This window comes from Salmo salar, unplaced genomic scaffold, assembly GCF_905237065.1.
Source record: "Salmo salar unplaced genomic scaffold, Ssal_v3.1, whole genome shotgun sequence".
In the NCBI taxonomy this organism is placed as follows: Eukaryota; Metazoa; Chordata; class Actinopteri; order Salmoniformes; family Salmonidae; genus Salmo; species Salmo salar.
The window spans coordinates 140,063-152,884 of NW_025548365.1; the positions used below are offsets into that span (position 1 = coordinate 140,063).

General features: G+C 44.0%; 1 protein-coding gene across 7 annotated transcripts in view; it reads right to left on the bottom strand.

The window, feature by feature from the left end:
• Positions 1 to 12,822, bottom strand: part of LOC123723939 (uncharacterized) — a 53,098-nt gene that overhangs the window by 23,744 nt on the left and 16,532 nt on the right. For 4 of the 7 annotated variants that reach the window (XM_045712287.1, XM_045712292.1, XM_045712286.1 and 1 more), the window contains 3 exons: positions 11,945 to 12,035; positions 8,357 to 8,626; positions 2,258 to 2,527 (listed from right to left, as the gene is read on the bottom strand). In XM_045712287.1, the coding sequence (XP_045568243.1) occupies positions 2,258 to 2,527; positions 8,357 to 8,626; positions 11,945 to 12,035 (631 nt within the window). The remainder of the gene's footprint in view (positions 1 to 2,257; positions 2,528 to 8,356; positions 8,627 to 11,944; positions 12,036 to 12,822) is intronic. The other 3 variants (XM_045712291.1, XM_045712290.1, XM_045712293.1) reach the window with 3 other exon arrangements.

Sequence of the window (12,822 nt, forward strand, 5' to 3'; positions counted from 1 at the left end):
GAGAAGAGGACCAAAAGCGCAGCAGGTACGTGAATGCTCATCTTGATTTTTAATTACTCTCAAAATGAACATACAAAATAACAAACACGAAAACGAACGAACGACAATAAGAGTCTGACTAGGCACACGGCTATTGTCGTTCGTTGCTTTTCGTGTTTGTTATTTTGTATGTTCATTTTGAGAGTAATTAAAAATCAAGATGAGCATTCACGTACCTGCGCGTTTGGTCTTCCATTTCCACCAACGACAAGCGTGACAGAATCACCCACCACCAAAGGACCAAGCAGCAGAGGAAGGAGCAGACGGAGTTCGAGTTGGACTGGCGGGAGAAGTGGACTTGGGAGGAAGTTCTGGACGGGGCCGGACCCTGGCATCAGGCTGGGGATTATCGCCGCCCGCAGTGGGAAATTGAGGCAGCCAAGGCAGAGAGGCGGTGGTACGAGGCCAGAGTGGACGCGCTGAAGGAGAAGCACGAGAGGCACCCCCAATAATTTTTTGGGGGGGCACACGGGTAGTTTGGCTAGGCGAAGGAAGAGCCGGAAGCCAGCTACCCGTGGTTATATGGAGGAGCGTATGGGGTGGAGAGCGTTATGTTTCGCTGAGGAGCGCACTATCTCACCCATACGCACGCACAGTCCGGTGCGAGTTATTCCAGCCCCTCGCAGGTGCCGTGCTAGGGCGGGCATCCAGCCTGGTAGGAGGATGCCTGCGCAGCGCATCTGGTCGCCGGTGCGCCTCCGAGGACCAGGCTACCCAACTCCCGCTCTACGCACGGCTACCATCAGGCCCCTGCACAGCCCAGTCTGCCCTGTATGAGCACCCCGCTCGTACAGGGCTACTAGTTCCATCCAGCCAAGGCGGGTTGTGCAGGAGGTAAGATCTAGACCGGCTGTGCGCCTCCATAGCCCTGGGTTTCCAGCTCCTGTCTCTCGTGCGGACCCGGAAGTGCGTCCACCCAGTCCGACTCGTCCTGTTCCCGCTCCCCGCACTAAACTGCAAGTGCGTAAACCCAGCCTCGCCAGTCAACAGTCGTCAGAGCTGCCCGCCAGTCAACAGTCGTCGGAGCTGCCCGCCAGTCAACAGTCGCCGGAGTGGCCAGACTGCGCTGAACTGCCGGAGTGGCCAGACTGCGCTGAACTGCCGGAGTGGCCAGACTGCGCTGAACTGCCGGAGTGGCCAGACTGCGCTGAACTGCCGGAGTGGCCAGACTGCCCTGAACTGCCGGAGTGGCCAGACTGCCCTGAACTGCCGGAGTGGCCAGACTGCCCTGAACTGCCGGAGTGGCCAGACTGCCCTGAACTGCCGGAGTGGCCAGACTGCCCAGACTGTCCCGAGGTGCCAGACTGCCCAGACTGTCCCGAGTTGCCAGACTGCCCAGACTGTCTCGAGTTGCCAGACTGCCCAGACTGTCCCGAGTTGCCAGACTGCCCAGACTGTCCCGAGTTGCCAGACTGCCCAGACTGTCCCGAGTTGCCAGACTGCCCAGACTGTCCTGAACTGCCAGACTGCCCCGACTGCCCCCGGCGATGCCAGACTGGCCCGACTGCCCCTCGGCGATGCCAGAGTGGCCCGACAGCCTGGAACGGCCGGAACCAGAGCCACCTCCAGAAATAGGTGGGTTGGGGAGGGGGGGTGTAGCACAGTGCCGTCGTTGACGGCAGCCACCCTCCCTTCCCTCCCTTTAGAAAAGGGGACTTTTTTGTTGCTTGGGGTTATTTTTTGTTAAGGTGCTTCTGGGGTAGCACCTTTAAGGGGGGGTACTGTCACGTCCTGGCCAGTATATAAGGTTAATTGTTTTGTAGTTGGTCAGGGCGTGGCAGGGGGTATTTGTTTTATGTGGTTCGGGGTGGTGTGTTTGTGTAAAGGGTGTTTGATTTAGTATTTCCGGGTTTTGGTTTATGTTTAGTTAATTCTATGGTTAGTCTAGTGTGTGTGTTTCTATGTTTGGTTGATTGGGGTTGGGACTCTCAGTTGAAGGCAGGTGTTGTCTATCTGCCTTTGATTGAGAGTCCCATATATTAGGGTGTGTTTGTATGTGTTATTTGTGGGTGATTGTTCTGTGCTTAGCCGTGTGCCTAGTCAGACTGTTATTGTCGTTCATTCGTTTTTCGTGTTTGTTATTTTGTATGTTCATTTTGAGAGTAATTAAAAATCAAGATGAGCATTCACGTACCTGCTGCGTTTTGGTCTTCCATTTCCACCAACGACAAGCGTGACAGTTGTCTAGTTATTATAATAATTAAAGCAGGGTACTTACCTGTGGTGAGGGTTGTTGACACCAGTTTACTTTTCTTTCCATTCTTCAGCACAGTGCAGACAGTGACAGAGTACTGAGTACCACATTGCAGGTCAGAGAGAGTGATGCCTTGTGAAGACGTGGTAGTGATGTGTGGTTCTGTCCCTGGACAGTGGTAGGAGATCTGGTAATGATGTTGGGTTTGGTCCAATCCTGGTGGCTGGCTCCAGCTAACAGCAGCTGATGTGGAGTCCACTGAGTCAACAGTCATCTGGTCTGGAACAGAGGGTACTAAGGGAAAATATATTATTGGTAGTGCAGCTACAGTTTTACTCCAGAAATAAATTACAGGAGGAAAAGTAGTCAAAGTAGAACATTCCTTTTGATGTGGGCAGAAGTAAACTAAAAACAGAAGTCACATACATTACAAAACAGCTTCTGTTGTAACAAGAATGAAGATTTTCTGCTATATTCATTAATTTATATAAATTAAAATAATGTAATTATAAATCCTCACCACAATAACAAAGTGTTTAACACTGTACTACTGATAAAGTTAAAGCAAGCAGAGGCAGAATAACTCCTTGACATAATGACTCACAGGAATGGAAGAAAGCATGAATTCAGATCCTGTTTTATAAACAACTGTAACCCTCTCACCACAGGCTCAGATAAATCAATCCAGTAAGTATGGTGAAACGGACACTCAGTATATAATAAACCTGGTATGACTTAACTTACTAGGGAAAAACCAGAGACCAGGGTTCCTACCTACAGATAGAATGGTTATATAGAAAATAATGAATGATACACTTTCATTCAATCTGCAATAAACGACACCATACAATTTTAAAACAGACTAAACCTAAACCCGGGTGCTAAACTGAAAATGTTCGATCGGGCGCCGTTGGAGCTAAGCAGTTAATCATGGTTTCACAGAAACCCGTTGAAACCAACAGTTCCAAGGCTGTGACCTATTTATAATCCAATTCAACGAAGCCCTCAAATTCTCTCAGACCAAACCGTCTTCTTCAGCTCCCGATCCGACAAACCCAAACTAGCTGCCGAAGCATCTGGAACCTTTGTTAATCCAGCCAAGCAGCAAGCGAATTGAGATGATTCTCTCGCTAAAATATGAAACTATAAATCTTATTTTGTTAAGGTGAGTAAAGTAGAGTGCAGTTAAACCCAATTCGAGGAAAAAACTATGTTTAGTACACAAAACGTCTTCCCACTTCACATGAGCATCTTCTTCTTCTTCTATGGCATAATGTAGTTTGCAACAATTTCATGTGCATTCTGCCACCTACTGTGGGGGTGAATAACAATTCCCCTAAAAAAGGAAATCACGTGGGTAAAAATAAATCGAATATCATACAAACTATCAAAAAATAGAAAGAAATAATAATTTACTAAACAAAATCAACCTGCTTTTCTGTGAAATAATGAATTCTAATCATGCCCCTACACAGGCTCAAAAGACTCCTGTGAAGGCGTTGTAACGGTTGTCGTAAGGAGAGGACCAAAACGCAGCGGGAATATGTACACTCATCTTCTTTTAATAGGACAAAGAAGGAAAACCAAAACAAACACGTATACAAAAACACAACGACGATTAACAGAGGGGGTATTTGAGGGGGTAAGGCATGAAGCTATAAGGCATGAAAACAAGCTCCCTAAATGTGACTCTCAATCAGCAACAACGATGTACAGCTGTTTGTGATAGAGAGCCATACCAGGCCAACACAGAAATACAAAACTAGAACAGCCCTCTAGAAATACAAACACAAGAACATACCCAACACCCCGGAACACATAAATCAAACACCCCTCTACATACATACACACCCCGAACCACTTAAATCAAATACACCCTCTATATCGACACATACACCAATAAACCCCAGAAACACTCTACACAAACTAACCCTCTATAAACATATACACAAAACCATGAAAAACAAATACCCTCTGCCACGTCCTGACCAAACTACAATAACAAATAGGCCCTTTACTGGTCAGGACGTGACAGTACCCCCCCCAAAAGTGCAGACCCCGGATGCACCGCACAAAAAAAACCATCTACAAAATAAATCCCCCCAAACTAAAGGGAGGGTGGCTGCCGTCACCGACGGTTCCCGTGCTACAACCCCCCCCCCCTTCCCCAACCCACCTATATTGAGGTGGCTCAGGCTCAGGTCTACTTCTCCCACCTAACCTGTCCACCCCCGCTGAATGCTCAGGGCTATGATTCGTCGCTGGAGACCTCGGGCTGATGAGCATAGCTGGAGACCTCGGGCTGATGAGCGTAGCTGAAGGCTCAGGGCTGAAGAGCGTAGCTGAAGGCTCAGGGCTGTAGAGCGTAGCTGAAGGCTCAGGGCTGTAGAGCGTAGCTGAAGGCTCAGGGCTGTAGAGCGTAGCTGAAGGCTCAGGACTGTAGAGCGTAGCTGAAGGCTCAGGACTGTAGGGTGACTCTGGGAGCTCTGGACTGTAGGGCGACTCTGGGAGCTCCGGACTGTAGGGCGACTCTGGGAGCTCCGGACTGTAGGGCGACTCTGGGAGCTCCGGACTGTAGGGTGACTCTGGGAGCTCCGGACTGTAGGGCGACTCTGGGAGCTCCGGACTGTAGGTCGACTCTGGGAGCACTCGGTTCCGGACTGTAGGCCGTCTCACTCGGTTCCGGACTGTGGGCCGTCTCACTCGGTTCCGGACTGTGGGCCGTCTCACTCGGTTCCGGACTGTAGGCCGTCTCACTCGGTTCCGGACTGTAGGCCGTCTCACTCGGTTCCGAACAGTGGGCCGTCTCACTCGGTTCCGGACTGTGGGCCGTCTCACTCGGTTCCGGACTGTAGGCCGTCTCACTCGGTTCGGACTGTAGGCCGTCTCACTCGGTTCCGGACAGTGGGCCGTCTCTCTAGGTTCCAGACAGTGGGCCGTCTCTCTTGGTTCCGGACTGTGGGCCGTCTCTCTACGGGGCACTATCGCCGGACACTCTGGACGAGGCACTGTTGCCGGACACTCTGGACGAGGCACTGTTGCCGGAAGTTCTGGACAAGGCACTGTTGCCGTGTTTTTGTATACGTGTGTTTGTTTTGGTTTTCCTTCTTTGTCCTAATAAAAGAAGATGAGTGTACATATTTCCGCTGCGTTTTGGTCCACTTCATAGGACGACCGTTACAGGCGTGACATTTCCTATCGACAACAGTCCTATTTCGAAGTTCAGCTTCTTGGACTTCTTAGACACTTGTGCTGTACGATTAATCACTGTGGCTATAAATGCAACAAAATTCACTTTCTTCACAATGAGTGTATCCAGATCCCTCGATTGTCTTAACCTCTATGGGCTAGGTGTGCGTCCCACCTACTCAACAGCCAGTTGAATCCTGTGGCGCGTTATTCAAATCCTTAGATATGCTATTACTTCAATTTTTCAAAAATATGACTATTTTACACCATTTTAAAGATAAGACTCTCGTTAATCTAACCACACTGTCCGATTTCAAAAAGGCTTTACAACGAAATAAAAACATTAGATTATGTCAGCAGACTACCCAGCCAGAAATAATCAGACACCCATTTTTCAAGCTAGCATATAATGTCACATAAACCCAAACCACAGCTAAATGTAGCACTAACCTTTGATGATCTTCATCAGATGACAACCCTAGGACATTATGTTATACAATACATGCATGTTTTGTTCAATCAAGTTCATATTTATATCAAAAACCAGCTTTTTACATTAGCATGTGACTAGCATGTGACTAGCATTCCCACCGAACACTGCCGGTGAATTTACTAAATTACTCACGATAAACTTTCACAAAAAGCATAACAATTATTTTAAGAATTATAGATACAGAACTCCTCTATGCACTCGATATGTCCAATTTTAAAATAGGTTTTCGGTGAAAGCACATTTTGCAATATTCTCAGTAGATAGCCCGGCATCACAGGGCTAGCTATTTAGACACCCAGCAGGTTTAGCACTCATCAAAGTCAGATTTACTATAAGAAAAATGTTCTTACCTTTGTTGTCTTCGTCAGAATGCACTCCCAGGACTTCTACTTCAATAACAAATGTTGGTTTGGTCCAAAATAATCCATCGTTATATCCAAACAGCGGCGTTTTGTTCGTGCGTTCTAGACACTATCCTAAAGGCTAAATAAGGGTGACGAGCATGGCGCAATTCGTGACAAAAGAATTCTAAATATTCCATTACCGTACTTCGAAGCATGTCAACCGCTGTTTAAAATCAATTTTTATGCCATTTTTCTCATAAAAAGCGATAATATTCCGACCGGGAATCTGCGTTTAGATAAACAGACAAAGGAAAAGAAACCATTCGGTCGAAGCGGCGCGCGCCTAAGCCCATAGTACTCTGAGTGGCCACTTGCCAAAAGCGATAAAGTGTTTCAGCCAGAGCCTGCCTCGATATCGTTCAACGTTTTCCCGGGCTCTGAGACCCTATGGAAGACGTAGGAAGTGTCACGTTATTGCACAGATCCTGAGTCTTCAATAAAAAGAGCCAAGATGAAACACTACTTCTCAGACAGGCCACTTCCTGCTTGAAATCTTCTCAGGTTTTGGCCTGCCATAGGAGTTCTGTTATACTCACAGACATCATTCAAACAGTTTTAGAAACTTTAGGGTGTTTTCTATCCAAAGCCAATAATTATATGCATATTCTCGTTACTGGGCAGGTGTAGTAACCAGATTAAATTGGGTACGTTTTTTATCCAGCCGTGCAAATACTGCCCCCTATCCCCAACAGGTTTTAATACACTATCAACTGGTTGCATTGCATCCTCCGACATATTGTAACATGGTTACCTCTTACCCCTTTGACTCCACATAGCAAATCTGCTGCACATCCCTGACCTTTGACACCTCGGCCTCCTTCACCCTAACAGGGCACGCAAGGAAGTCCGGAGTATGATCCCCACCACAGTTGCAACAGTTTCAATTGACAGATTCTTCAAAACCATACTTCTCCTGTCTGCAAACATTTGACACGTGACCATTTTCCCACAATGTAATGGTTTGGACACAAATGCCCTCACTGTACACCTCACATATCCAAGCTTCACATGTTCAGGTAGTCTCCTCAAACAACAATAGTATGGATAGGCTTGTCTCCTTCCACCATTTACCATACGGATCAGGCGACATGCACTGTCCACTCCTGTGATTTTCTGACGAAGGTACTCGTCAAATACGCAGTCCAACAAGAAATGCATTATTGGACCAGACCACAAAAACATCTCTCTCCCATCTTCCTTCTCTTATTCAGCGACAACAGAAAAACCTGTGAAACCCTCTGCACACCACCCATAGTCCATCTTGATTGGCCCTAACGATCAGACACCCTTGACACCCTTGTTGCACCCTCGACAACTACTATGATTATTATTATTTGACCATGCTGGTCATTTATGAACATTTTAACATCTTGATCATGTTCTGTTATAATATCCACCCGGCACAGCCAGAAGAGGACTGGCCACTCCTCATAGCCTGGTTCCTCTCGGTTTCTTCCTAGGTTTTTGCCTTTCTAGGGAGTTTTTCCTAGGGAGTTTTTCCTAGACACTGTGCTTCTTTCACATGCATTGCTTGCTGTTTGGGGTTTTAGGCTGGGTTTCTGTACAGCACTTTGAGATATCAGCTGATGTACGAAGGGCTATATAAATACATTTGATTTGAGTTGATTTCATTTGACGTGAACAGAAACTGTCCTAACATATTTCAAGTAACAGTATATAATAATTTAACCAACTTGTGCCCAACAGTGAAGGCTTTAGTAAAACATAGAGTTTATGAAAATAAAACAAATCTGATTAAATGTATATAACGTATACAAACTATACATCCACATTATTACGTAAATCATATTTCTAAATACATGTTTTAACAGGGTGTTGCACAACCTTTATGGATTTCAACACCAAACTGCATTATGAGATCTAGGGAATTCACCATCATATATTTGTGTACCTTTATATCCCATGCTGACACACATCCATTATGATTAGTTAATTTATATTAGTCATTTTGATAACTAGTCAAAGCTTAATTAACTTTGACACCAGAAATAATACTTAAGTAGGGTACTTCCTTACCTGTGGTGAATGTTGTTAACACCAGTTGACTTTGCTTTCCATTTTCCAGCACAGTGCAGACAGTGACTGAGTATTCAGTACCAGGTTTCAGGCCAGAGAGAGTGATGCTGTGTGAAGACGTGGTAGTGATGTGTCGTTCTGTCCCTGGACAGCGGTAGGAGATCTGGTAATGATGTTTGGTTTGGTTCAATCCTGGTGGCTGGCTCCAGCTAACAGCAGCTGATGTGGTCTCCACGGAATCAACATTCAGCTGGTCTGGAGCAGGAAGTACTAAGGGAAAATACATTATTGTCAGGGCTATAGTTTAACTCTAGAAATATATTACAGGAGGTTGAAAAGGCCAGCTTGCAATTTCTTTTGATATGGTAAGAAACAAGCTAAAAAAATAGAAGTCACACAACAACAAGTTGTTCTACAATGTTTAAAATCCAATAACAAGGTGTGGATACCAAAAGTTGTTTTCAACTTATTTCAGAAGAAATAGGGAATTATTTAAGAAAAGTGCAAAGATGCCAATATATTTGGCAGCAACTTTATATCAATTAAGATAATGCTGTGATAAATCCTCTGCACAATAATATTATAATTTTAAACAATTTCATGGTATTTTAAGGTATTTCAAGGCACGTTATCTTTATACTGTAGATGCCGTTGTCTAATAAGGAGAGGGCTGCACGGCACAGACAAAAGATTAACGTAGATCCAGTTGCTAGGGAGGAAAGACTAGCCAGAAGAAAAGGAAGGTATTGTTTTCATGGTTTCATGCTACTGTCAGCAACAGAATAGGATATAATAGGATATAAAGCTGGGTGGATAACACTTAACATTAAGTTGCACTATTGCACTGTAGTTCATGTTTTACTGAACTGCAGTTAACGTATAACTAATGGATTATATTAGTTAACAAAATATTACACACACACACACAATTATGGATTAAAAATGGATCATGAATTATATTAGTTAATACCTACTTCACAAATACACTAGATATACAAAAGTATGTAGACACCCCTTCAAAAAAGTGGATTTGCCTATTTCAGCCACACCGTTGCTGACAGATGTATAAAATCAAGCACAAAGCCATGCAATCTCCATAGACAAACATTGGCAGTAGAATGGCATTACCAGAGAGCTCAGTGACATTCAATGTGGCATTGTCATAGGATGCCACCTTTCCAACAAGCCAGTTTGTGGAATTTCTGCCCTGCTAGAGCTGCCCCGGTCAACTGTAAGTGCTGCTATTGTGAAGTGGAAAGTCTATGAGCAACAACAGCTCATAGACTAAGATCGCCATGTGCAATGCCAAGCACCGGCTGGAGTGGTGTAAAGCTCGCCTCCATTGGACTCAGGAGTGATGAATCACGCTTCACCATCTGGCAGTCCGATGGACGAATCTGGGTTTAGCAGATGCCAGGAGAACGCTACCTGCCTCAATGCATAGTGCCAACTGTACAGTTTGGTGGAGGCTAGGCCCCTGTCGTGTCTTTGGGCACCATTAAAACTGAAGACAGGTTTATCAAATAACTCCCTGTAAGTATTATTACGCGATTAAACTGATTAATCGTTTAACTGTAATTAACTAGGAGATCGGGGCACCAAGGAAAATATTCAGATTACCAAGTTATAATTTTCCTAATATAACTTTCCTATATTATAACATTATATATTATATTATATTATAGTATCTGACCAATTATCTTCTGGTTTAAATGGTGTATTTTACCTCGCTCCAGTCTCATTCCAAACGTCGTAAATCGTTGTTATCTTCACGAACCCAGTCTTCACTAAGTCATCCACACATAAATTGTCTTAAAATCATTTATTTACTAAACTAAGTAATTCACAGAAAGCATACAAACAGTTATTGTTACAAAGAAATGGTAGAGTAATGTGCCCTAGTGGGCTAAACCGGCATGGCGCCTTGTTAAACAAAGGGTAATACAGGGCAGCTGAGGAGGCACAACAGAGTTGATAAATATTAACAATTAATATGCTATCCTTTGCACATGAACGCTCACTCATTCGGAAACAATTGCAATCAATATATATATTTACGCTCAGTGTGTCGTCGGGATCCTTGTTGGAGAGTTTTTGTCCTGTTGGAGAGTTTTTGTCCGCGTTCTCTCTCTCTCTCGGTTAGAATGGATCTTTCAAAGCGACATCCGTTCATGTCGTTATAGAATGGATGTTTCGTCGGTCTTTGCGTTCAATGATACCGAATTTCTAGCTGCAGACTAGTAATTAATATCAAAGACTTGTTATTATTCTGTCGGTATCGATAGTCTAAAAGTTTAACCACGTGGTATGGTTAAAGCTCAGTAGAGGAATGCATGGTCAAACCTATTGGCCAACTCATAATGGAGTGGAGGCCTGGTCTAAGAAAGAAATTCTGGGTGGGGGTTTATATACTGAACGTAGAAAAGGCTGTCACATGACGCCTTGTCCTGTCTGTGTCCCTGGGGGCATGCCGATGACTTAGTTAAGCTTTGAACAGAAATATAATTCTCTCACATTAACATCAGTACATAGCATCTCAACATAATCCAAATAGCTTTATCCTTATTAATACATTTTATACAACCATTTAGATGTAAGTCCCATAGCTGAGGCTATCAAATAAACATTATTATGGTAATATGGCAATATTGTCTCTCACAAGTTTCATAAAATTGTACCAAGCGGACCAGTTCGTAGCTGGATTCTTCACCGATCTTTTATACCTTCTCCAGAACATAAATGTCGTTCGGTTCCCCGTCCGGAGAGGTGGAAGAATTCCTTTGTCTCTTTATGAAACCATTCTGTCTCAAAACTATGGCCTGTGAGGCAGGACATTCCCTTTGGAATTTACGACCGCATTCTGACCACAGCAGCCAGGGTAGGGGGAGGTAGGTAGGGGGATGTTGCATAGAAAAGGCCTGGTGCAGAGGGAGGGGGGTTCAACTGTGCTCGCTGTACCCAGAGAGAGGGCAACGTCATGACAAAACCCACACGTGGTTTGTGGTTATGAGGCCGGTTGGATGGACTGCCAAATTCTCTGAAACAACATTGGAGGCGTCTTATGGTAGAGAAATGAACATTAAATTCTCTGGCAACAGCTCTGGTGGACTTTGCTGCAGTCAGTGTGCCAATTGCACGCTCCCTCAAAACTTGAGACATCTGTGGGATTATGTTGTTTGACACAACTGTACATTTTCGAGTGGCCTTTTATTGTCCCCAGCACACTACATGTTGCATTTATTTTTTGTTCAGGGTAAATTCGTTTTTAAAATACAGCAGTTCTTGTGTTTTATACTTTTTCATAACGGCAAGGACAAGTTTAATGTCATATGACAATATAATGTTCATTATGTCACTGTGAAAACTGGCTCCAGACATGTCGATAGACCAACTGTAAACCAGCCTATACTTATAACCTTTAGTTTAGAAATGCTTATTAATAAAACATTTATGATAGTGTTACCAAGTCATATGTTATTAAAAGTGGAGTATGTCGTGGCAACCATTTACATTTTAGTCATTTAGCAGACATGAGTTGTAAGGCCAATGAATGGAGCTGGTATGAAGAACTTTAACAGGAGACAATACCTTGGGATGTTTCCCTGTTTCTTCCTGAGAATCCCTCCTCTGGTTTCGACTCATCTCTGACTTGTTTCAGTGGCTTTTCCTCTTCACAGTTCTATAAAAAGTAGAATTCACAGGTTAACATGTTTAATACATTATGTTGAATCTACAACTGCAGGTCTGTTGAGAATAAAGCACAACAGGTTCAGAATTAGGGATATTTAATGCCGTGTTCAGCATGTATAGTTTTGGTTTAATGCACACTAAGGGTACAGTCAGACTGATCGCATGAACATGGCTGAAATCGTATAGAACATACATCATTATCAGTTTTTGTGTGTCAAAAGTATCACTCCAGTCAAATAATTTCTGATGCCTGACGAGTTGCATACATTAAAAGACGGAGCGTTTGTGTGCTTTTTTGTTTTGTTTTACAATCATCTCCTTTGTCATTCATCCAGCAACAGATAACTCACATAAAAAAAGCAGAAGTTCCACACAAAATCCCAATGTGTCTACATTGATAATGTCACATCATAGGGGATAGACAATACATTTGGAAAAAGTTACTTTATATTTTTTACATAAAAATGTCCTACTTTGAGCCCAAACTCTAGTGGATTACTTGCTACCAACCCGTTTTTGGAAAAGTAAAGTAACGTGATGGCAAGCCATTTTATTTCCATGGCAATTTCCAAACGTCCACTAGGGGCAACGTGCGTGCCTGTTACCATCTAGTACAGGGGGATTCAAACCTTTCCTTGGAGACCCCCAGACATTTCACAATTTTGCTGTAGACCTGAACTAGCTCACTGATTCATCTAACCAAGGGCTTGATGATTAGTTGACAAGTTGAATCAGGTATGCTAGTTCTGGAATAGTTCAAATCCATGGAACGGCTG